Here is a 24,832-nt window from a genome sequence, read left to right as displayed (position 1 = left end):
GGCTGGATATTAAAACCAATATTTGGCTAAAACCATGGTTGAGGCCGAATATCAACATTATAGAATGTGTGTGATACAAGAATAGGTTTGACCGTTTACCAAAATTAAAAATATACATGTTAATATTAATTATTTACATTTAAAGATTCAAATTTTTATACTTTGACATTCTAATTGAGGAACAATAATTTTTCAGTACTGCCAGCTTTTAGATTGTTCCTGCGGAAACTCTGCTACACCTTAGTATACTAAATACATACTTCCTTCCACTGATGCGACTGGAGATATAGGATACAAATCTTAAAGAACTCACAACCTAAACAAACTGAACATCTAAAAATATTAATAAAGTTTTTTAAGGTTATTTGCTTTAATGCTATGAATGCTAATATAGAAATCATTCTTCAACGATTAGAATCATATCTATGCTTTGTTATTCTGCATTATATTATTTAAATTTTCATAAACACCCTTGACTCAAAAGGTACATAATATTCACCCCAGGGTTATCTAACACATTCTCTTCATATCTTTACTGTCTTCTTAACTACTCTTTTAACTTTTTGAAATAAAAATCACGGTTTCACTTAAAATGAAGAGCTTTCTAAGTGCTCATGAATTATCATGCCACTTCACTCTGGCAACAAATTCTACACAATTATATCTCAATGACTGATGGAATTTCAACATATAAAAATGTAGAGATTTAGCATAGAGGATATCTTGAAGATTTTCCTATATATGAAACTAAATATTCATTGGTTAACAAAAATCTGAAAAAACATGCTTTGTACTCCTCATGGCTTAATTACTGAGTGTGTAAAATGGTAACCTACTGTAATCACACCAATCACACACAATCTCTGGGTTACCAGAAACGATACTGAAGTACGCATTTGGCTTAAGAGGAAATCACGGAGTCAGTTTTGCCTGAAGCCAAACTTCACTGTTCCGCCTATTCATTATAAAAGGCAGAGTTTTATATTCTGCCTAGTGGAGGAGTTATCAGCCCCACAAATGGTTGTTATTTTTATCTCAAGTGAATTCTTTTGTATATATTTTTTTCTCATATGTTTTAGTTTTTTTAATGTATCAAATCTTGTTCACTTTGATTTTAAAAAGATGGAATTGAAAATATTTTCCTCAAATAAACTACGTATATATAACAAAAATTTAACAGAAAATATTGATAGGAACAGATACTACACTTGAGGGGAGAGATAGTAGAAGAGAGTAAAGGGGTTCAAATGTAGGGTGATGGGAAGAGGATTGACTTGGGCTGGTGAACACACAAGGCCACATATAGATGATGTTTTATAGAATTGTATACTTGAAATCTATATTATTTTACTAACCAATGTTACCTCAATAAATTTAATAAAAATTAAAAAAATATTTCCTCTTCTACTTTTGTTAAGTAATATAAACACACACGAGAGAAATACTTAACCTCTCACTTAGAACAAAAAGTTTTCAGCCAGTTACAGAACATAGAATGTATGTATATATGTATGTACGTATATATGTATTCATTCATTCATTTATTCATTCATTCATTCATTCATTCATTCATTTAGGGGTACTTTGCATGTTGGCACTGGATGCTTTGAATTTGGTCAGAGTTTCAATTTTTGGTATACTGACATTTTAAAACCTGAAAAAATTATATTTAATCTTATCTATAACTTCTTAATTATTAAAAAGATTACTTGATTTTTCTACAGTTAAATGTATTATATTTCCTCAAATTTTCATGTACCAATTCTGTCCTACTTTTGATTTCTAGAAACTTCATATTTAAAAACTGTATGAAATTTCTTATATTCCTTGAAAGCTCTACTACTCATCTGAGAAGAATCTATATTTAGAATTTCTGTTGCTATCAGGATTACATCGATGGTCAACTGGACCACCAGAAGGAGACAAGGAACAATGATGGACTTCAAGTTCAATATTTCATAATCATCCCCATGTTAGCTAATTAACTGAATCTCTGAGGGAAAATGTTATATAGATTTCTGTGACAAATAAATAGAGATTCTCTGACTGAGCATTGATTTGACAGAGATTCAACACAAATTCATCTATCTATACAAATTGACAAGTATCTAAAGCAATCTAATCAATTCAATGCTGATAAAGAAGAATGTGGAAATGTCAGAAGGCTTTCAACTACAATGCCAATAGTATTGGCTACCTAATGACCAAGGAGGAAAAGAATTGCATCCATTTTATTATAAATAGAGAGCTTTCCATTGGGGTTGAGATATTGTTAGTAGCAGGCATTGTGAAAGTGTAATGGGAAGCAGAAATTAGTGGATGCTAAACAATAGGAACATTAGATGTTCAACCATAGCCTAGGTATCAGCTAAACTTACAGTTTCGAATATCAAAGAGAAGTAGACAGAAGGATACAGGTGGTATTCCAAGCTTGTGGTGTACGGAGTGTGTATTGAGAATAATGAATGAACTTATTTGAAATTAGCGTATGAAATTTGACAGCATAGGGATGATTATAATATAAATCTATTAGTTGGGGTTTACTCACAGAGGTAAACTATAGAAGTAATTATATATACCAAAAAATGGCCAGTGTGGTATAGAAACAAGAAGATACCGTATTACCGGATATATTATCAATAGCTTTCACAACTTACCTACTGTAATTTTTTTCATATACATACGGTGACCAAATTAATACTGATCCTTCTTATCACAGTGGCATGAACTATATTCCAATTTTTACCCAGTTGAACTCAAAGGATGAGTTCTTATTTGTTTAGAAAAATATGCTTTATATTTCATAAGGACATATTACATTTTTCCTAATCCATTATTATCATTTTCCCTGGTACAATCCTATGTAATGGAACACAACATTTCCTTACTGTCTTTTTAATAAACATATTTTCAATTGGGTCAGGGCCATAAATATTGCTTTCAGCGCTTTCATTCAGGACAGTTAAAAGGGGCCCGTAGATGGCCTGAGTATCCTCACAAATCTTTGTATAAACAAGGCCCAGAGACCCCTCTCCTGTTAAGCAATGGAGTGTAGCACTACATGGTAGGGTTACTATAAAATTTATTGTCCAAATGGAGACGCTTTTGAACGTGAAAGGGAGTACAATTAATAATTACCCCTGGACAACATGTATAAACCATAACTGTCCAGGGCAAACCAAGATGTATGGTCATCCTATTACATGGAGACAGTACAATGATGTATGGATAGGCTCTTTCAAGCCTAGATTGCAACTTGGTTCAGGATTTTTTTCTGAGCTAAAGTATCTTGTGTTGTCTATATGTAAGTTTGCTTTCCTCATAGTTAGGGTCTTACAGGGCTTTGTAGGGAAACAAACTTTTCTCTCCAATTTTGAAAGAAGTATAACTCATCATCTATCTTAGATGTTTAGGGTACAAGATAATTTGAAGATGGGATATCTTGTAGTATTGTTAGTATCTTCACTTCATGGGCTAATGTTTTCTTGACATTCACGATGAGGTTAAAAGCTTCTCCAGAGATATGGGGTAAGAGGTTCCCTCCCCCCCCAGAATTCATTTTAACACATTCTTAATATGATTGTACTTATCATTAGTTTCTAATTTCAGTGAATTAAGTAATCTTTTAAAATATGTTAAGCTTTATATCGTGACCAAATTAAACATATAAAGGAAAGGTATAGTCTCCGTTCAGGGGTATACCTGTTAAATCAATCTTTACCCAGTTCTTCTAGGATTTTATTTACCTTTCGTCTATTGGATCTGTCAAGTCTGAGAGAGCTAGACTAACGTTTCATATTCTATTTTATTCAATACTTTATCGCACTATCAATAGTTTTTATATCTTCAAACTACCATGTTGTTGGTATATGATATTGAGGTACTATGGGTGGGTGTGTATATTTAAGTCTGCTTATATCTTCTTCATGAATTGCGGTTTTTATCATTATACTATACCACTCTTCTTTCTTTTTGGTGCTTATATTCCATCTCATCGTATATTCATTCTTGCTTTCTTTTATTTTCCTAGCATCTCTTTATCCAACCTTTTATTTTCAGTATTTTTTTTTAATTGCTGGATTTTATTTGTGTATACCATTCTAGATACAAAATATCTATATCTATATCTAGAGATATATAGATATATATATTTCAGTAACAAATGAAGTCTGACATTTCAGAGACTTAAAAAAACAAAGTGTATTTTTGGCTCTCACTAAGTCCAATTACCTAAGTCCAATTACTTTTCCTTTTTTTTTACTTTCCAACTCAGTTGCGTCTCCGTGATCTCAATAACCCAGGTGGTTTTGATCCTGTGGTTCTGCCATCTCAACTTGACATGTCAGTGTTCATTGTGGCAGGAGGAGAGACAGTTGGTGAGCATGTTCCCCATTCAATCGCCTGGCTCACAGCCCATTGGCTAGAACTAGCCATGTGACCCACTGAACAGCAAGAGGCCTGAGAATGCAGGCTTCCAGGCACCCAAGAAAACCAGAAGAACCTGATAATGCTGAATACTTTTCATGTCTGTGAAAACGCGTTTCTTGCAAGTAAAGTACAGCAATTTTTTGAAAACATTAAATAGAATTTCTGTCTTCTATAAAAGAATTTCATTCTGTTCCCATTTAATAAAGTAATTGATGTGCTTGATTTCATTTAGCACTTTTGTTCCCTTTTCCTTATTGTTTCTTGTTGATCAAGTTGCCATTTTTCTTTCTTTTTGATCCTTTTTCTTCCCTTTTGTTCCTTTTCATTCCATTAATCTTTACTCTTTCCTTTCTCTCATATAGATATATAATCAGAAACATGTATTTCTGCTAATAGTTGAAAACATGATACCAACTTGTTCTTCCACAGAGTTTTACTTGGCGTATTAGTTTGCTAGGGCTGCTGTCACAAGCTATCACACACTGGGTGGCTTAAACAACAGAGATTTATCATCTCACACATCTGGAGGCTAGGAATCTGAAATCAAGGTGTTGGCAGAGTCGGTTTCTTCTGAGGTTGTGAGGGAGATTCCACTCCCTTCCTCAGACCTGGTTCTGGCGGTTGCTGAAAATCTTTGGCATTCCTTGCCTTGTAGATTTATCATTTATCTCTCTGACTTCCTCTTCACATGTCCCTCTCCCTGTTTACACGTCTGTGTCAACATTCCCTTTTAATAAGGACAGCCGTTAGTTTGGATTAGGGGCCCACCCTATAAGTATGACCTCATCTTAACCTGTTACATCTGCAACAACACTATTTCTAAAAAGTCATATCGTGGGGGGTAGGACTTCAACACATGAGATTTGGGAAAACGCAATTCAACTCAAAACACTTGGTTTCCACATGTTTTATTTCCCTGTTTTTCCCCAACCACACAAATAAACGAAGCTCTTTAGAAACCTTTTCCTTTCCCTCCTCTCAATGACCTGTAATTGATGTATTTGCCTGAAATAGATTAGTGCTTTTTACTGTATATCCTTTATCATTAAGAGTGTTATATTAGTATTTACCTTTTCAGTCTACCCTTATCCATTTAGATTTAATATTTGATGTAAAATATTTGATGCATTTGATGTATTTGTAAAATATTTGATGTAAAATATGCAGAGACATAAGCATGTATATAATGAGCATATGCATAATTATAAGTGCCAAAGTTCTTTGATAGATAGATAGATAGTTAGATAGATAGACAGATAGATAGATAGATGATGGGTAGATAGGTAGGTAGATAGATAAATAAATGATTCATAGACAGATGATAGATAGGTAGATAAATAGATAGGTGATAGGTAGGTAGGTAGATACATAGACAGTTAAATAGGTAGGTAGGCAGATAGACAGACAGACAATAGGTAGATGATGATTGATAGACAGATGATAAAGACAAAGAAGATGTGGGGTTCTCTCTTTATTGAGATAGGATGGACCATAAGCATATTTCATACCATTAAATATTATTTGAAAGTGTATTTTTAAATACATTATTTCTTTGTTTGCATTTAAGGAAACATATTTAGCGATTTTCCTATTGATGCATACTTATTGTTTCCAAATTTTCATTAGTTAAAATAACATCACGGTTGACATCTTTACATTTCTAAACTTTCTTTTTTCAAATTCTGTTTGCAAGTATAAGAAACCAACCTGAGCTTGCCTAAGGCCACAGTGGGAGGGAGAGTGGTAGAATTTATTGGAAGATTGTGGGGTATCTAACATTCATAAAATTAAAGTTAAAATAATGGCTATCATTTTTTAACCTGTCAAATTGAAATTGCTTTTTCCCCTAAATTATAATATTTAATGTTGGGAAGGATCTGATGAAAGAGACAACCTCAGTCTGTATTGAGGTCGGGGAGAGGTGCTAATAAAACAAGTTTTCTGCAGAGCAAACTGACAATACTTTGAAGGGGATTAAAAATATTCTTTGAGCAAGTAAGTTTATGCTACTAATCTAGTCTATGGAAGTAAACAGATGGACTAAAATCTTTCTGTGTAACAAGTTACAGTCAATTTTGGGGGAGAGTTGTCGGTGTTTGCTTTTGAAAATGTATTTAATTTGTAAGAACAGAAGCAAACAAAAATTGGTGATTTAGGTTTCTATCTCCAAGTCATCCACGGACTTGCAAATCCTTCTGAATACGTTGGTTATGATGGTAGAAACTTGTTCTCCTGATTCTTTCATTTTCCTAGGTCTGCTCAGTAGATGTTTGCAGTCCTATTAGAGTCACAAATTTCTCCGAGGCCAAAAAGTGTTCTCTTTGTTGATTCCTTTTGTTTCATTAGGAAAGGTGTGATTTCATTATAGAGTAACAGCTCTTAATTCCTATGCTATGGGGTTTCTCACAATAAAATAAATTTGCTTATGTAAAGAAGTTTTATACTTTTCGTATACAGGTACCTAAGATTCTACTTAGCATCGGTTGACATATTGATTATTAAAGAGAAAACAGTCAGTATATATTCTCTTGGACAATATAAAAAACAAAAATATTTTATGATAAAAATGCAAAAGTTGTCATTTGCTGAGTCATTTTATTTTCTGGGCTAAAGATACGAGTAGTCCAGCAAAATTCTAGGTTCTTCTCAACCATGAGATTTTTGACAACTAGCTTAAACATTGAAGTTGGACTTATTACCTGCAAGATAATATATTTGCCTTGTTCGTCTTCTTAAGTTGTTGGAACTATCAGATGAGATAGTTCACGAAAAGATTTTTCTAATTTATAATCTTGTAAAATTTAAGTCGGTCTTATTATTATTATTAATGTATTTTGTACCATTAGGGAGGGAATTACATATTCTTACTGATTTGGGGAAAAGTTTTTAAAACTGATTTTAAGATAAGCTATATCACTTCTATTAAAAAATGACTCAAAAATACGTCACGACTAGGGTGAAAAGAGATCAGGGGGTCAAGAAGAAAATGGAAAATAGAAATTTGGTTCTTGGCTCTGCTCATCAGAAACCATGCTGAAAAGTCAATGAATATGAAAGACACAAAGATGTTGGAAGAATTTTATTTTTGTGTATCAGAAGGTGTTCAACGTTCTATCTGTATTTCCAGGGTCACTTTGGGGTCCATATGCATGAATGATGACCTCCCTCCACTCTCCTTAACTCCAACCTCACACAGTATGTCTGTGTAACAGCACTGATTTACTTCTTCCCTACACCTGACTGCTGTCTTTATATGTGGTCTTTCTCTGCCTGTGATTTCCAGATCCCTATTTTCTCCCTGGCAACTCGTATTTAATGATCAAGACTTACTTGAAATTTCATTTTCATAGTGATTTTCCTGTGCAGTCAGGTACTTTCTCAATTCCGCTACTACAGCATTTAAAAAATAATAGTAGCAGGGCTGCTTTCCTATCAGATCTCCAACATTTATTTGTAGTGCTTTCTCCTGCTCCTCTGGCACATTGGAGAGTCTCAGAACTCTCTCCTCTTTTCTACTTTGCCTCTCATTCCTTTTAGTCATTATTCCTCACTAATGCATGTTAAGCAAATGCTGGTTTAATGTGAATAAATGAAGGAAAGAGGAAAGCAATGCACTGTAAATGGCAAAAAGACTATCCAATTGTGGGTAAATATATTTGTAATATATTATGTAATTTCTCCATTCAAGGAACATATCAATGCATTTTGCTCAATTTCTTTTCCATTTTTTATCTGACAGAATTCTATTTATTTTTTCTGTGTGTGGAAATTTTCATTAAAATTTCAACATTAAAAGCAAAAAAAAAAAAATAAAGTAAATGTATCAATACTTTGAGGTTAATGTATATTTTGGGCATAGTTTGCAATAAATATTCTTAATTAATTTATCATGTACTTAAGTATCCAGTGAGTGAGTTGTTACTGATGGAAACCATTCGGATGGGAAACTAGGTGAGGCATTGTTTTAAATGATTCAGGATGTGTTCTATTTATTTGCGAAAGATTTATTTGTTTATTTTTGCTTAAAACCTTTAATCAAATAGATGATCCATGCTTTTTGTTGAAAGAAAAAAAAAAGATCCAAATTTCTCTTGCCTGTTCTCTGTATAGTCTACAATGAACTCTTGGGCATAATTTAAACGTCCTGATGACATGCTAATTGCATTCTAAAAATAGTTTCCACAATTGAGAATTTTAGTTCTAAAGCTCAAACAACACCCATAAGGGTGGTTTGTTATTTTTTCCAAGCATTGTTGAAAATGATGCTTTTATTTTTCTGAATTAGTCCCATTTTATTCTTGTTGGATGTTTGTCAGCAAGATTTTTCCCAGTCCTTTCAATTTGCGCTGCACACAGACATCACCTCAGTCACCCTGGTTCTCCCACTCTAGCATAGAAGTTTAACAGGTGCAAAATGTAAGATTTGACAGGCATCTGATAGATAATTATTTGCAGTTATAGACGTTTCTTAATTACAAATCTATTTCTAGACAGTCACAGTGTCGAATAATGAGAATTTAACATCAAATGAACTAGGCTGAAGAATCAGCCTGTCACTTACTGGTCATCCTTGAATCACTCTGAACCTCAGTTTCTTCCTCTGCCCAAGAGGCATTTCACAGAGTTTATTGAATTACAATGATGTTTTCAATAGTGAGGCACTACGGGCTTCAATCTATTTTTATTTTTATCATGCCCATTACGGTAGTATTACCAAGTTGTAGAGTGTCATCCCTTGCCAAGTCCATTGTTCTACTAAGGTACACTTAAAAAGAAAGAAATCTGGACTCCATAGACTTGAAGACATGCAGTCCAAAACCTCGCATAGTAAGTTCAAATAAAAAGTGACCCATTGGGGAAAACAATGAGAGAATGAGCATGTGCAATATTATACCTACTTCGATGCATAGTCCACAAACATTTATTAAACACTTATCTTTCTGTGTAGAATATTCTGTACTGAGTGATGTACAGAATACAAGATTTTCTGAAACATGTGGATTCATACCTTCTGGAAATGTGCAATTCTATGAGAGACTCCTTATCCACTGATTATGCGAATCATTGATTCAACAGTAACATTTTCTCATCCAGCTTTTATCTGCCATACCCTTGACTGAGTGCTCAAGTCCAGTGGAATAACTGGTACTTTTCTATATCTAAAATGTGCTTTTCACTACAGTTAAACAATTATAAAACAATAATTATAGAAATGTAAACATCAAGATAAAGTGTAATAAATGACTTTCTGGTAAATTTGCGGTAGAGACGTGCTTTGAGGCACTTAGACAATCGGTAACAATTGTTTCTGAACTCCCATATATTTTTCACAGTGTTAAGACAAACTATGTACACTTGGTAAAAACACGTTTCTGTTGGAGTGTGAAGCTGATAAAATCCACATATTACCTTTGTGTGAGTGGTCAAACAATTGACAAATAAGCATAAGAATCATATGGGTGTATATCAGTGTATCAGCTTTACTATTCAAAAGTTGTTGGGAGAATATGGATTACAACTTCAGCCAATTAGTTTCCTACTACTTCCCCTTTTGCACTTTTCTACCCCAAACTGAATGCCTGTCTGGTTCTATTGCAAGTTCCCTATGGGTAAATTCTGCCATTGTAGTCCTACCACAACAGAGAAACAGATATGGGCGTATCCTAAGGTCTGTCAGAGGAGACAGACCTAGAGGGGGCAGAATCAGACAAGGTCTGTTTCACTTAAATTCACTAATTAGTGAAGTGCCCCTGCTCCATTAGAAATGAAATAAAATATACCTTCTAAAAAACCTTGAGGAGGAGGAGGGTAAACGATTCCTTCTAACATAACTTCACAGGATATCCATTCACAGTTCTCATTTCCTTGAGGCAATAATACGTCAGAGATTTTGTTTGAAAAATGGGGTTATGTTTGATCACTCCTAAGTGTTTAGGATCTAGAGTGGTGCTACGTGGTCTATGGTGATGGTTTTAGGTCCATGGTTCAAAGATAGGCTTCCATATTTTACTGACAAATAAAATGGTATATTTTAAAGGTGGGAAGACTATACAATGCAACTACACTGTATATACTTGTATAGATAAGTGATTTAAGGGCCATAGAATTTAAGAGGCTTGCTTCAGACATATGGGACGACCTCTGTACTAAACTAAGTCGTGTTAGTCTTCCGAGCCCTAATGCCTACTGCACGCCTGGGCTCAGCTCTATTCGTTGAATGAATGAATGAAGAGGCATGTTTCTAATACCAATTTTGTCATTCCCCTAAGTCTTCTGATATTACGTCACAGTTCCTGTGGGCTAGAAAGGAGAAAGCCAGAGTCTTCTCAGTTCAGACAGACATTTCTCAATGGAATCAAAGTTTTCAGTATATTATGATATATGGAAAAATATTATTTTAAGCAGCTGTAGTTACTAATCAAGGATACGTGAAATGTAATTTTCCAACTTTTACTGCCTTCATTATGATTTTCCTTCCTTCCTTCCTTCCTTCCTTCCTTCCTTCCTTCCTTCCTTCCTTCCTTCCTTCCTTCCTTCCTTCCTTCCTTCCTTCCTTTCCTCCCCCCTGAAAACAATGTATGGGCCTTTTGGATAAAACGTGAATGTATTTGCCAGAAAGGATGATCCCATCCGATTTCTGCTGGAACCAACGCACCACCTCCTCTTTGCAGACTCTGTGTTTGGCCCCAGGGCAGCCTTCCCTGTGTTTCTTATCTGCGATGCTGAAACCTGGCCTACCCAGCAGCACACAGAAGCCGAGGCTGTCGATACCAATGCTTGGGTCATATCTGATCCCCAGATCGATGTGTTCCTGGATCCCCAGACCAAAGTTTCCAGTATCCGAGAAGTTACTTTTTCGTAACTCGTACTCTTGCACCTTTAGAACTTTCTCCAAGATCTCTTCTGCCGTGGCCCCACGGACTGTGCAGTGGACGGCGATCCTTTCATTTCTCCTGATGCCAAAGGATCTGACGGTGTGTCTAGCTTTGGAGAACACAGGGGTCTGGCCCGGGAGCTGCTCTGGGCCCTTGGCTGCCCGGGTCAGCCTGTCTCCACTCTTCCCCACACAGATGTGGAGGCAGAGCTGGCGGACGCTGACTCTGGAGACAACATGAACCCGACCCTGTGTATTGTGTTTACACGAACAAGTAGAAGGAAGCACCGCAAACATAGTAAGCAGTAGAAGAACCCATCGCAGCACAGGAGGCCCTTAGTCACCCTGAGCTGTTGTGAGAGCTAGAGGTACCCGAATGGGGGCCTAACATACAAATGTGCACCACTGAGTGAGGGGGCTGTCATCTGGGGTGAGACTCGTACCCTGCCCTTCAGGAGCTCAGTCGTGAGCATCTACTGCGTCGCCAAAGCTTGGGAGAGAACTTGATGTTGACCGGATATTTTACCCAACCCTCCGCTCCCCTGGCCACGAGGACCTGCACTGATTCTATGTCCCCATTTTAGTTTAAAAATACTGCTAGGTGGGAGCTTATTTCTTAACACGAGACGTTTTTCAAATGTTCACAAGACTTTACAATGTTTAGCAGGATTAGAGATTCAGTTGCCAAAACCATGCATTTTATGCTCTAAGGCCAGTCCCCAAATTCCAGCAAAAATACTCTCATTGACTGCCATTGTGCTCAGGGAGCATTTCCCCGCTAGGCAGGGCGCTAGGCCCCTGGCAAGCCCATGCTGGCCTGCACTTGAAGCCAGCGCATAAGCCCCAGCTGTCAACGGTGCTTTCAATCCAGCTGTCAGGCCAGGTGTGGTGGGTGCAGCGTGGGCTCGGATGTTAACGACAGATTAATTAGGGCGCTGGGCGTGCTGTGCGCAGTGGCGTCTGGAGAGCAGTGTGCGCTCCGCTCTCGGCCCGGCCTGCACCGCCGGCTTCAGTCTATTCCTCGGGGGCTGCCTCTCCACTTGCCAACAGGTCTGTACACTCGGCTTCTAAAGCAAACACTCAGCTTATCTGAATGAAAAACAAAGAACCCCGTGCCTAAGTCGCCGGAGCTGGTGCTCTTGACAGAGAAAGCGCAATGCTTATTTGACAGATCATGAAAAGAAGTGGAGGGGCACTTGCGACTGGCCTGAGCCGTAGGCACATGGCTCATGCTTCATAACAGGGAGTATTGGGGTGTCCGCAGCTCTGAAGACAATAGGATTTTGCTACATTTAAATGTTTCCTGTAAACGTACTTCATTTGATTTATTTTTTAACATTTTTGCAGGATGACCTTGTTGACAGCCTTGGTGTCCTTTGGAATTGTTCTCCCCTCCGTTCCAGTTGCCTCTGTGTCATCCGTTAGGAGCCTTCTCTCAAGGCAATGGGCACATCCTTCGGCTACAGGGTTTTAAGCTCTGCCTCCACATTGCCAACTGGTGGTGTTCTACTGAGTATCACATTGCTCAGTACCTGGGCACCTATCATCCAAGGACGCAGATGCTTTGATCCCAGTGAATGCGCCACTCTCTGCGGGATGAAAACTGAAAGCGGGAGTGCCAGCGATGTGAACAATACACAACGACTACAATTCATTGAGCATGTAGTCTGTGCTGGACTCTAAGGACGTTTTGTTCATAATCTCTTCACCAATCCACTTCACAGGAGAAGTTCAAGTTTAGAGAGGGTAAATCACTTACCCAGACCCATAGAGCTCAGAGCGAAGAAAGGAATGCATTTGGAGAAGAAGGATACTGAACCATCATTAGCGACTGACTAGGGAGGAAGGGAGGAAGCCACGAGGAAACAGAGCTAAGATGTGGCAAACCCAGAGGCTTACGGGCACGAGGCCTGCCAGGGGCCAGTAGGAACCGGCACTGGGCAGCCCTCCTATCTTGAATGGAGAGTTGGGCTGGGGAGGATTGAGAAATGCCATGCGAAGGAGTTTGAACTGGACTTTCTTCTCCTCGACAAGAGGGGCTGGTGAAAGACAAAATCAGTTTGGTCTTTCAAAGATAATGGCAGTAGGAGGGTGCACAGAGGTGAGCGTCTGGTAAGAGAAAGGCATTAAGAGATTAAGCAATTTTACGCTGAGGCGTCTGCCTCACCCTGGGCAGACAGCAATGTATGCTCATTGCCCTGCAGCCTGCTCTGGGATGCTGCTCGATTAGCAAATGTCAGACACAGAAGACACCAGTACCTGCCTCTTCCTAGTAATGATAGCTACCACCCGAGTGACGGCTGCCTGGCAGACACTAAGTCCGATAGAAGTATTAACTCATCCAATCCTCACGTCAAGCTTCCGACGTACACACAGCGAAGTGAGGAGACAGGTGGAGAAACCATGGAGCGTGGTTTCCCAATTTGCTGTCTTCACAACAGAATAAAGTGATATTTTAGGTAGATTTTATTTTATTTTAATTTCATTGTGTTTATTAGTGGCTGTAGTTTACCACCCAGGAACATTTCAATGCAAAGTTAGATTTTTCTATCCATCATTGTCAATAACAAGTCATCACCGTTTGCCTGGGAACTCTCCAAAGAGGTGCAGGAGAACTCTGGAGACTGCATATTTTTGGAGACATTGAACGTTTGAGGAATGGCAATTAGATCATATTCTATCGGGATCCCAGGGAAATATTTTATACACTACCTTACAAGTTCTCACCAGACAAATAAATTCTGGATGGTTTGTGCACCACTGTCAAATGGATTTAAAACAGAGTGAAGGGACCCTAAGCAGAGGGCAATGACAGCAATAAAGGTGACAAATCGCAGTGCACTGGGTTAGGGATGGGGCGTACAGTGGCTGCTTTCATTCAAGATGTCTCGGTAATGTTAAAGCTGCAAAAAGCATGAATAAATGAGTCTGTAGTGTTGCAATGTGAAATCTTTTTGCAGATAGCCTGGTCCTTGTTCTAATTCTATGTTGCTATTATTACTTAATTAAAGATTTAAAAATCACATCAATTAGCTTGCATGATATCTCAAATATTTCACGAACTGTCATTGATTGTTTGCTTATTGATATATGATATAGCCAGGACCAGTCAACAGCCAAAATGAACAAATTCTTCATTTTCAAGGTGCAGGAAAAAGAGACATCTAAACAGACTTTAGTCTTAGCCAATCATGTTACTGTTTTTGCAAGAGTGGCACCGCTGGAATTCCCCAGGTAGAGTCATAAGTATTTAAACCTCCAACCTATGTTAACTAGCTTGAGCATAGCTTAAAATAGTCATAACAGACACAGAACAATTAATTTAGAAACAAAAATACATTCATTTTTACCAGAGGTTGACTATACAATAATATTAGTGTGTATATGCAAATTGTCTTATCTATGATTTCATAATTTGTAATGGTATTCAGCTTGACAATGTTTCCACGTGTTAATGACTTCCTTTATGAGTGATAATTGATCTTCATTATCATATTAAATCCTTGATCATATGCCATTAGGTTTGATGTAATAAATGATCTGTGTGATTTTTGGTGTAATGAACTAATTAGACTAATTAAAATCAATATGTGTGCCAATATTATACTTTGAATCCAAATGCTCCTTCTTACTGTGCTGGCTTAAAATCAGCAACTCGGTAAAAAGGATCTAATGCTGATTTATGAGCACTTGAAGAACAGGGGACAGAATAAATTGCTTGTGGTAGTAGAGACAGCATTAGTGAAGTGTAAGATACTAAGTGCATTGTAAGGTCAGCAGGAAGGTTGTACTTACACATGTAGCAATACAGCACCTTACACCTCTTCTTAATATATCAGTGCATCCCAGAAAAACGATTTGGTTTAAATGTCAGTGCGATGACTCTGCACTTGTTCATCAATAACACTGCAAAAATACAAGCATTCCAACTAGGTACTCAGTCTACAATCGAATGAAACTATGCATGTTTAGTTGGAGATATGTTTTTCAACAATTGATTTATTTTCTGTTAGAGTGAAGGAAACACATCCTAAAGCTGAGGTTAAATAAAAATCAATGTGGAACTCTACAACTTTAAATCATCCATTATTTATTCAGCAATCTATGGAATTATAAATGATAATTTTAGAGGACCGATGGATAAATGCTTCAAAGCTGACCTCTTACGTCTCCTCTTTGAGGAAACCTCCTGCCTCTCACGCTATCACCTATCCCTCTCTTCAGTGCTCACCCAAATGCTTCTCCTTTCTCTCTTTTTCTTTCTTTACCAACATTGTCATTGTGTGGTGGATTGATTCATGGTGATTGAATTTCAGGACTGTACACACCAGGAGGGTAAGAGTCCACACCTTCTGGCTCTTCCCTGTGTAGATCTAACAGCGCCTCCCACACAGAAGGCAAAACGTGTTTACATATATGTAGTGTTACTTCTAAAGTTTAAGTTCATTTTAGATTTTTTTATATGGGAGCTAAATTTCATATTTCATAAGTCAAGATAGGGAGCTGCAAATCAATCAATCATCAATCAATCAATCAAATCAGATAGCTGTATTTTCTCCACAAAACCTGGTCCATGTCATTCATGGTTATTTCCCTTGAAAGCCAGTGGAAGATATAGAAACAAAATAAAGCTGAATTTGAATGTGGAATTTTTTCATTCTATGTCACGTCAATGGTTACTCAGTTTTTGTTGTTGTTGTTTGTTTGTTTGTTTGTTTTCTTTTTTCTCTCACTTGCTATAAAGGTTTATAGTTATAGCCAGCAAATGGCAATGGTATGTAGCATCTTTGGATAATTTCTTTAAAGAGTTGCATATGTCTTCTGGTGATCACATAGAGGTAGATATTTAATGTGAAAGTGTGACTTTGGGAACAGTCTTTAGTGATTTGACTGTGAGCCAATATAAGAGAGTCTCGAGACATTTTTCTCCAGCCCATTCAGAACATGTCTCTCCTATTTCTTTTTTCTTCACATTCCTTATGGCTTCCACTCATCATGCACTCATGCATTCTTTAAAAAATAAACACATATTTATTGAGAATTTATGCAAGGCACTCTCCTTGGTTTTCTGATAAAGTTTATAGGGTTCCGAGTCCAAAGATATTCTCATCTAGGAAGACTGATAAGACATGTACATAAATAGTTCTAATCCAAAATATGTGATAAGTCATTGAGAGTCTCAAATGACAATTAAAATTTAAAGAAGGGCCAATGACTTCTAGGAGGGTGACTTGTGAAGGCTGTGCAATGGAGGTGGCATTCAATCTGAACTTTGATGGCTGGAAAGCATTTTGTCTGCCTGGCACAGGAAGTGTGCATGCTAGAGAGAATGGAAAGCATAATCAATCTGTTTATTCTAAAATAAGAGAAACTACTATAAGCCAGACTAACTAGATGGAGGGGGGCAGCGGTCTAAATTAGCACAGGTAGGAATTATAGATTCTTCCTTTCTATTGCTTTTAAGTACTTGAAATAATTGTGAATTTTATAGAGTGATGTCTAATAAAGATTATAAACTATTTTTAAAAACGAAGTATATGAGGTCAGACAATTAAGTTCATGAACTCATCCTAGAAAAAGTGCTACATACCTCATTGCTGAATATCTCTATGGTCACCTTCAAAGTACTCCCCTTGGGAAGCTATGCACTGATGTTAGTGCCTAGTCCACCCCTCAAAGCAATTTTGGAACTCTTTTTTTGGAATGGGCATCAGAGCTGTCGTCATATTACCCTTGATGTCCTGTCATCAAAATATCTTCCTTTCAATATTTCCTTTATCTTCAGATAAAGAAAGAACTCATTGGGGGCCAGATCAGGTGAGTAGGGAGGGTGTTCCAATAGAGTTATTTGTTTACTGGCCAAAAACTCCCTCACAGACAGTGCCGTGTGAGCTGGTGCATTGTCGTGATGCAAGAGCCATGAATTGTTGGCAAAAAGTTCAGGTCATCTAACTTTTTCAGACAGACTTTTCAGCACTTGCAAATAGTAAATTTGGTTAACTGTCCAGTTTGTACAAATTCATAATGAATAATCCCTCTGATGCAACAAGTTCACAAACTTAATTGTCAGACCTCGTATATGTAATGAATATTACAGGTTGAGAACTTCTGACATAGAACGAGAATATTATAGAACACTGACTTTAAGCCATTGATTCTATCTAATAACAGTCTATCACAAAAGAAAAGTAGAGCTCACTAGATTTCCTTGGAAGGTAGGGATACATGGTATCAACAGATACGTTGAAAGGAAGCTTGTAAGGAATGCTCTTAAATCTTAGGCAAAACCCGAATATCTAACAGTGAGAAACACGGACCTTCTGTCATCAAAATTAGGATCAATCCATTCTCTTGTCTTTCCTTTCAGTTCGGAATCCGAGTCTAACGGCTCATCACAGGTTGAGAAAACCTGTGCAGGTTGTACCGTTTAATATTATGATAAAGGGGATTAGCTCAGAGCCCTGGCAGTTCCAGCTGAGTACTCACAAATGTTTTATTATTATTACTTCTATGATTATTATTATCCTTACATGGAGCTTCAGGAGAAGACTTTAAGTACTCAGTTGTGACATTGTTGGGCTTTGTGATTTTATGCAAATAGCTTCAAGTTCAAGCCAGCATCCATCACGTTTAAAATGGAGGTTTTGTGCTCAGCAATAGCTAAATCCCCCTCATCCCCATCATTTTATTCTGTGATTCCACTAGCAATAATAGTGTTTTAACTCTCATGGAGATGTGCAGATGTTTAAAAAACATCATTTTTTCTTAGAGAACAATCCTCTAGTGGAATTAAAACAGTGTGCAAAAACGAACTCATTTATTCATGAAACAAATAAAACGTAAATGAAATTTAGGTATTTGGGGGAATGATGTTTGGGGTAGGGAGGCTGTCACTTAGAGAAGAGCTGTTTAGAATCTTCTCAGAGTCAGAACTAATGTTCTTACTGCATTAGTATTTTACACTATGTAATAATCCTCATCAGTTCCCTGAGTTACCTTGCTTCCTCTCTCTCTCTCTCTCTCTCTCTCTCTCTCTCTCTCAATCTCTCTCTCTCTCCCCTCTCTTTTCTCCCTTCTCTCTTCTCCCCTCTCTCTCTTGCCCTCCTGTGTCTCAGCGGATGAGTTCCTGGGCTGCAGAGCAAAGATTTGTCTAAACAAGATGTTTTACTTTAATCTGACAATGCTTTTATTATTTTCCTAAATAGGCATATCTGTCAATCTAAATGTATTTATTCTGATAAAGAATCTATCATTTATTTGCACTATTAAATCTTCAAAGAACAGAAGCTACATGATATCTGTTTAAATATTTAATGCCTGCACCATGATATTTTTTACAACTGTTCACTAAATATCCCTGGTTCATTTTTCCAGGCTATCTAGAGGTCTTCGGCTTTTAATTGTGGTTGCTAACAAAACAAGATGACTGTGTGTTTTGCTTCTTTGAGGCCAGTCTCTCATTTGATTCCAAGACATGAAAATAGGCGTAATTGACAAAACAGCAGTAATACTATTACACTATGCCGACAGATTTTTCCCTCCATTCCTTGTCATGTGGCTAGCCAGAGGCAGGCCATCTGGAGATGCTGTTACATTGGAAAGAGCACTGGAATTGGGTGGTGACTTTGGGTTGGTCTTAGCTCTGCTACGTCGTTGTTGTGTAATCCAGAGCAACTCATTGAAAAGTGCGGATGAGACCATCACCTGTGTTGTTGCATAGTGAGGACTATGTGAAATACTATATGCGAAGGCGATTCATAAACTGTAAAACACTATAAAATTTAAGATATTTTACAATTCTTACAAATAATGAATTTCACTTGTATATTTAACCCTTGGACAAAATACACATTTCATATTGGTAGGATATGGAAGACGGAAGTTGAAAATTATAATCTGTGTACCCATGAGTGTAGGGAAAGAAGAAACCCTTGTCTGTAAAAGAGAGTTGAATGATGCAAAAGCAAACAAAACAAGAATTCCAGAAAAATATGTTACCTGATGTCTAATGAGGTTGAATGATGTGACTTGAACTAACAATGAACTACCATTATGTTTATGAGTTTAAAAAGGTGCAGCACTCTAGTATCTAATGGTATTTCTGTCCAAAGTAACTTTTTGTAAATTACTTTAAATCAATGGCATAAAACACAGAATTACCACAGTGTAATTAGACATTTTTCTAGAAAATCAAATATATATGTATACATAAATAGAATATGATTAACTTTATTCAACATTTGAACAGAGATAGTAAAAGTATACAATTTTATACACCTACCTATACTTTAATGGGATTTGTTATTTTCAGTTTTTGTTCAATAAATTATTCAAAAGGATTTTCACCATACCCATAATTTCAGTTTAATATATATCTATCTATCACTTTTCAGTATTGGAACTTCTGTAGAAGTCAAGGAACAGTTTAATATTATATATTGTGTGTCCTTAATATGTCATTCTATGCTCAACAGGTAGTCAAAATTGAGACATTTTCCTTTGAACACCTACACTGAATTTAGTAGCATTCTAATTTTAATATGTTAAAATTTTTTCAAAGAGACACTTCACAAAAAGAAAAGTTCAAACCACAAACATTTCATTGTTTTGTTTAATGTATTTTTGTGCATTTTAGGAGCAGATTTATTTTGGATGAGTTTTGGTATTGATTTTAATTGATAAATATCTTTATGCTAGTTTTTGTACGCTAAGTGATCCTTTATGAATTGTTGAAACAGACTGATTTTCAAATATATTGAAAGTCATGTCACTCTCAAGAGCATTTTTCTTGATGGACCCCTGTAGACCTGACCCTGTTGTAGCCACATGATACTGCATTCCAACTCTGCTCTAACAATTATGAACAATTTTTACACTTGTATACATAATTGGGGCTCCATATTAGAGTTTACATTTCTTGAGGGCAGGGTTACATCTCATTTTCCTCACTACTCTCGGTATCTAGATTTAAGCCTGACATTTGCTACTTACTCAAATAATGTTTTTGGAATAAAATAATGAAAAAGGAAATAATAGTTAAAAGATTTCATATCTATTGCTGCTAGAAAAACAACACCCACTAAGAAAGAATTCTAGCTTTCTAAAAACCTCTCTGAGAAATATTAAATTCTTCCTGTGTGTTTGCAACAAAATCTTTTCCTATGTTGACTCTAATGTACCTATAAAATGCCACCTGACTCTTTATATAAAACAATCTCTGAATATGTGTAACATGTGTTTCTCAGGGCTATTGTAAGAATCAAAGAAGAATCTAACTGAGAAAGCATTTTATGTAAAATGCCATAGAAATGTAGTATTCAGTAAAATAACTTAGTACAAGTACCAGCAATGAGAGTTGTCACTCTCATTCATGCTATTGGTTTGTTCTGGTGAGATGTTTGGTGCTCAAATCAGCCACGCTTCTTATCAGCATTTGCAAAACCTTATTTTCAACTTCACACCTGAAATACCTCTGCCTACCCTCGCTTATACTCCTCCCTAGTTTTCATCAAACTTGCATCAAATCCTTTCATGGAATCCTTTATCACTGACCGCACAGGATATCGGTCTCCTTTGCCACTATTGTATTTGACAAGTGGAATCCACTTACTCTTCGTCTGATAATAACAACCTAAATGTTTATTTTAGTTTTGTTCAAACCATTAATGAAGATGGACTGTAATCCCTCTCTGGATATCTACCCAAAACTCTGAAAACACTTATCCATAAAGATATATGTGCTCTGATGTTCATTGCAGCTCTATTTACGGTGGCCAAGACATAGAAACAACCAAAGTGTCCTTTGATAGATAATTGGATAAAGAAGTTGTGGTACATATACACAATGGAATACTACTCTGTCATAAGAAAAGATGAAATAGTGCCATTTGCGACAACATGGGTGGATCTTGAGATTATTATGCTGAGCGAACTAGGTCAGACAGAAAAAATCGAGAACCATATGATTTCACTGATACGTGGCATATAAAACTGAAAACAACAAAAGAACAAAACAAACAAATGAAGGAACAAAAACTCATAGACACAGACAATAGTTTAGTGGTTACCAGAGGGTAAGGCAGGGACAGGATGGCAGATGAGGGTAAAGGGGATCCAATATATGGTGATAGAAGGAGAACTGACTCTGGGTGGTGAACACACAATGTGATATACAGATGATGTATTACAGCATTGTACACCTGAAATCTATGTAACTTTACTAACAATCGTCACCCCAGTAAACTGTAATTAAAAAACAAAACAAAAAGAACAACGATGCTCTGCAGACACCTAGTTTGTGCATATAAACCAAAGTAGGCCACTGAACCGACTTTAAGGTCTTAGCAGAAGAAATAATTTGAGCTGATTCATCTTGGTGTTTTACATTCTCCGTTGCTTCTGCCACTTAGCTCCCTAAGTTGTCTCTTTGCAAGTCAGTTCATCTAAAAAAACCAAAACCAAAATATTTTTAACATACTGTGAACCATTCCATACCTTTCTGATAAACCTCCTCATGGTATAAGTTAGTTTTGGTTATGCATGACAAAAAAACCCTGATACTTGGCCCATATATCTGTTAGTATTATGATAATTTCCCCTAATTAGAGGGAGTGGTTGGCATGTGTGTGATTTTAACTCCTTCTAAATACTGAAAAGGCTTTGACATTGTGTTTTTGTTTGTATGTACGCTTACTTATGTAACACTGAATGGATAATTTATCAATAAATGATGTCTGACTGAAGTAGAAATAGCAGACACATGAATTTTAAATTTTATGGCATATTTCCTATGGCATTTAAGTTATAATATCCACCTGCACTCATGCTGTTAAAGCGAGTGACTCAAAATAACATCATTGAAAGGAGACTACTTTCACACTTCCACACTTTCCATGTTTAATAACAAGCAGACACAAAATTGCTGTTTTCTAAAGTCAGAAATCAGTATTAGGGTTTATAATCCAGTCCTCCTGTGTTTAGAAATAACTTAAATTTTCCATTAATAATAATAAGATCACTAATAATAAGATCATAATAAGATCACTAATTTATTTATTTATTTATTTTTTTTTTAATTTTTTTTCAGTCACAGAATTAACACAACATTTAGGTCAGAATTCTGAAGCTGTTTTCCAACCAAAATGATAATCCAGTTGTGATTTTATTTTCTAATTAGACTTCAGTTTCGTTTTTTAGTTTTTTCATGGATAATGTTCTGTTATCTCTTTTTGGCGACTCCCTAAGGTGTGTATAAGGATAGAGGGAAACATAAATTATCATCTCATAAATTCATCTATAAATTATAAACAACAAAAGACACCAGAAAAAAGTAATAATAATTTCATCCCTAGGTGTGCATGCTGAAAACAAAGGGAACATGTTGTCTGAAGATCGGATGGAAAATACTTTGCGGCCTCTTAAGTGACCTGATTTGGAAATGTTAGAACATTTTTTCCCCCTTTGAACATGTATGTTAAACTATGTTGCTCAGCTGATGGAGAGCTTAGTGCAAAGTTCAGTGATTCCGTTCGCTGCCTGTGCCGGTTTTATCCTTGCACTGAATTATAGCCATATTGTGTTTATTTATGTTATGATTATTAGAATCATCATTTTAAATTTGTGTCTCGCTGCTTGCCGACTGCCTCTTGATTGGTACAGTATGACAACAGGTAATGGATACAACAGCAGTAAAACAGTCATCATCACTGCTGTGATGGGAAACCCCTCCTCTTTGCTTTTCTAACCTCCCTCAGCTGGAAAGTTTTGACATCTGCTGGTTTGGGACGTGGCTGAGCAGCTGTCAGCAGTGGGGTAGCTGCTCTCAGCAGCAGTTGGCGGGATGGCAGGGTGCCAGCTTGTACCATCTGTGCGCCTGACATTTCATTCTAATTAACAGTAGGGTTAATTGTTCTGGCAGGCTCAAATGTAGTGTCTAACATTACCCAAGGGAACCGTGTACAAGTGAGGAGTGGCAGGGAGCTGGGGACAGCGTGGCTAACAAACCCATCGAGGGAGAGTGGTTAACAACGCCGCATGATTTTACTAGCTGGCTACATGCAATAAGGCTGAGGTATTTTTTATGCTGATGAATTATGCCAAGCCTGTAATGATGTAGAAGGAATCAAGCTTAGAAAGGCTGAGACTGCTGCCTTAGGGCAATTGTGAGGGAACAATTTGCATGTTATTACTGCATATTCATACCTAATTGTGTTAGGCTTTGCTAATAGAGCAGAATGACAGTATGAAAAATCGAGCAACTGCTTTGGAGGCAACAAAGCCAATGTTTTTTTCTTCCTACACTATGAGTGCTGAATGATCATTTAGACATTTAGTTGCTCAATATGACAAGTCTACCATTTGTTAGCTTGACATATTATAATTTATAAAGCCGTATTCTAATTTTACTTTTAGTTTATTCTTCTCGTTTTATACAATATTCATGATAGCAATTTGAATGGGGATATTCATAGCTATTGTGAATACTTGCTTCAAATAAAACTATATTTTATATGAAGCATTACTATTGTTTTATGATGTATTAATTTTAATGTTTAAATAGCTTTTTCATATGTTAATATAACATAAACCAAGAGTTGATGAGAAATCCTTACTAAAGTGGTGCTCATTCATATTGCATAGCTGATGTCTCAACATTTCCATAATCTAAAGACCTATTTTTAGTGTAGCTTGGACAAAGAAATTGTCAGGTGGTAAGGGGCCAAAAGTCTGCTGTTTTAGAGAAGTGGCTATGAACTTAGTATCTGATTCTACCTTCTAAGTAGATAATAGTCTTAAGAAATCTCAAGCACAGTAGTACATTTTTCATATTAGTTTACAATGCCTTTTGAAATCTTTTCATGAAAGCTCAGAGAAGACAGAGAATTAGAAAATGTAGCTTTAGAAATCTGCACTTAAAAAAAACTGGTAAGATCCATCTTCATTCTAATTTTATTTCTTTTAGATTTGTAAGGCCATAGTCGTATTCTCAAGTTGCCTTGATCTCCTACTGAAATATCCATTCATTTCAAATTATGAGCCAGCTCACGTACTGCATTGCTTGCTCTGAGTCCAAAAAAGTTGTAAACTTAATGAACTGGGGGAAAAGTTTCAGTAACTTTTCTGGTTAAATTACAGTACAATAAAAATTTTAAATTCATTTCTTGTAATTTCTGTTTGTTTGTTTTTCAGTGTTTAGCACATTTAGTTCATAATTTATCGTAAGCTTTTATTATAATGGAGTGTCCAAAGTAAGTCAAAACTTTGCCCTTTGTTAATTTGATTTTTTTTGTTTTTACTTAAAACACAGTTGTTTTCCAAAATAAATGTGCTTAGTTAAATAATATATAGTGTAAAATCTTTCCTAATTTGTATTTAAATTTCAAACTAGGGAACTTTATAAATACTGCATATTTACAGCTTCACTATGCAGTTAAAATATTAGAGGACTATAATTCAAATAGCATATGATATGGCTCAGTTAATTTACGAGACCCTGAAACATTGGCTATTGGTTGGTGATTTCATGGCTTT

The 24,832-nt window shown here is 36.4% G+C and overlaps 1 protein-coding gene and 1 long non-coding RNA gene across 2 annotated transcripts in view; one reads left to right on the top strand and one right to left on the bottom strand.

Annotated features, from left to right (window-relative positions):
• The window catches only part of LOC109443976 (large ribosomal subunit protein uL5), a 47,000-nt gene extending 35,401 nt beyond the window's left edge, over window positions 1–11,599 (bottom strand). The window contains exon 1 of the mRNA XM_074318810.1: window positions 11,041–11,599. Within this exon, the coding sequence (XP_074174911.1) occupies window positions 11,041–11,599 (559 nt within the window). The remainder of the gene's footprint in view (window positions 1–11,040) is intronic.
• The window catches only part of LOC141568444 (uncharacterized), a 67,479-nt gene extending 51,625 nt beyond the window's left edge, over window positions 1–15,854 (top strand). The window contains exon 3 of the long non-coding RNA XR_012491571.1: window positions 12,650–15,854. This is a non-coding gene — a long non-coding RNA (uncharacterized LOC141568444). The remainder of the gene's footprint in view (window positions 1–12,649) is intronic.
• Window positions 15,855–24,832: the final 8,978 nt, after the last annotated feature.

This window comes from Rhinolophus sinicus, linkage group LG14, assembly GCF_036562045.2.
Source record: "Rhinolophus sinicus isolate RSC01 linkage group LG14, ASM3656204v1, whole genome shotgun sequence".
In the NCBI taxonomy this organism is placed as follows: domain Eukaryota; kingdom Metazoa; phylum Chordata; class Mammalia; order Chiroptera; family Rhinolophidae; genus Rhinolophus; species Rhinolophus sinicus.
Note: the sequence above shows the minus strand (reverse complement) of the source record. Positions and strands in the feature narration are given on the sequence as shown.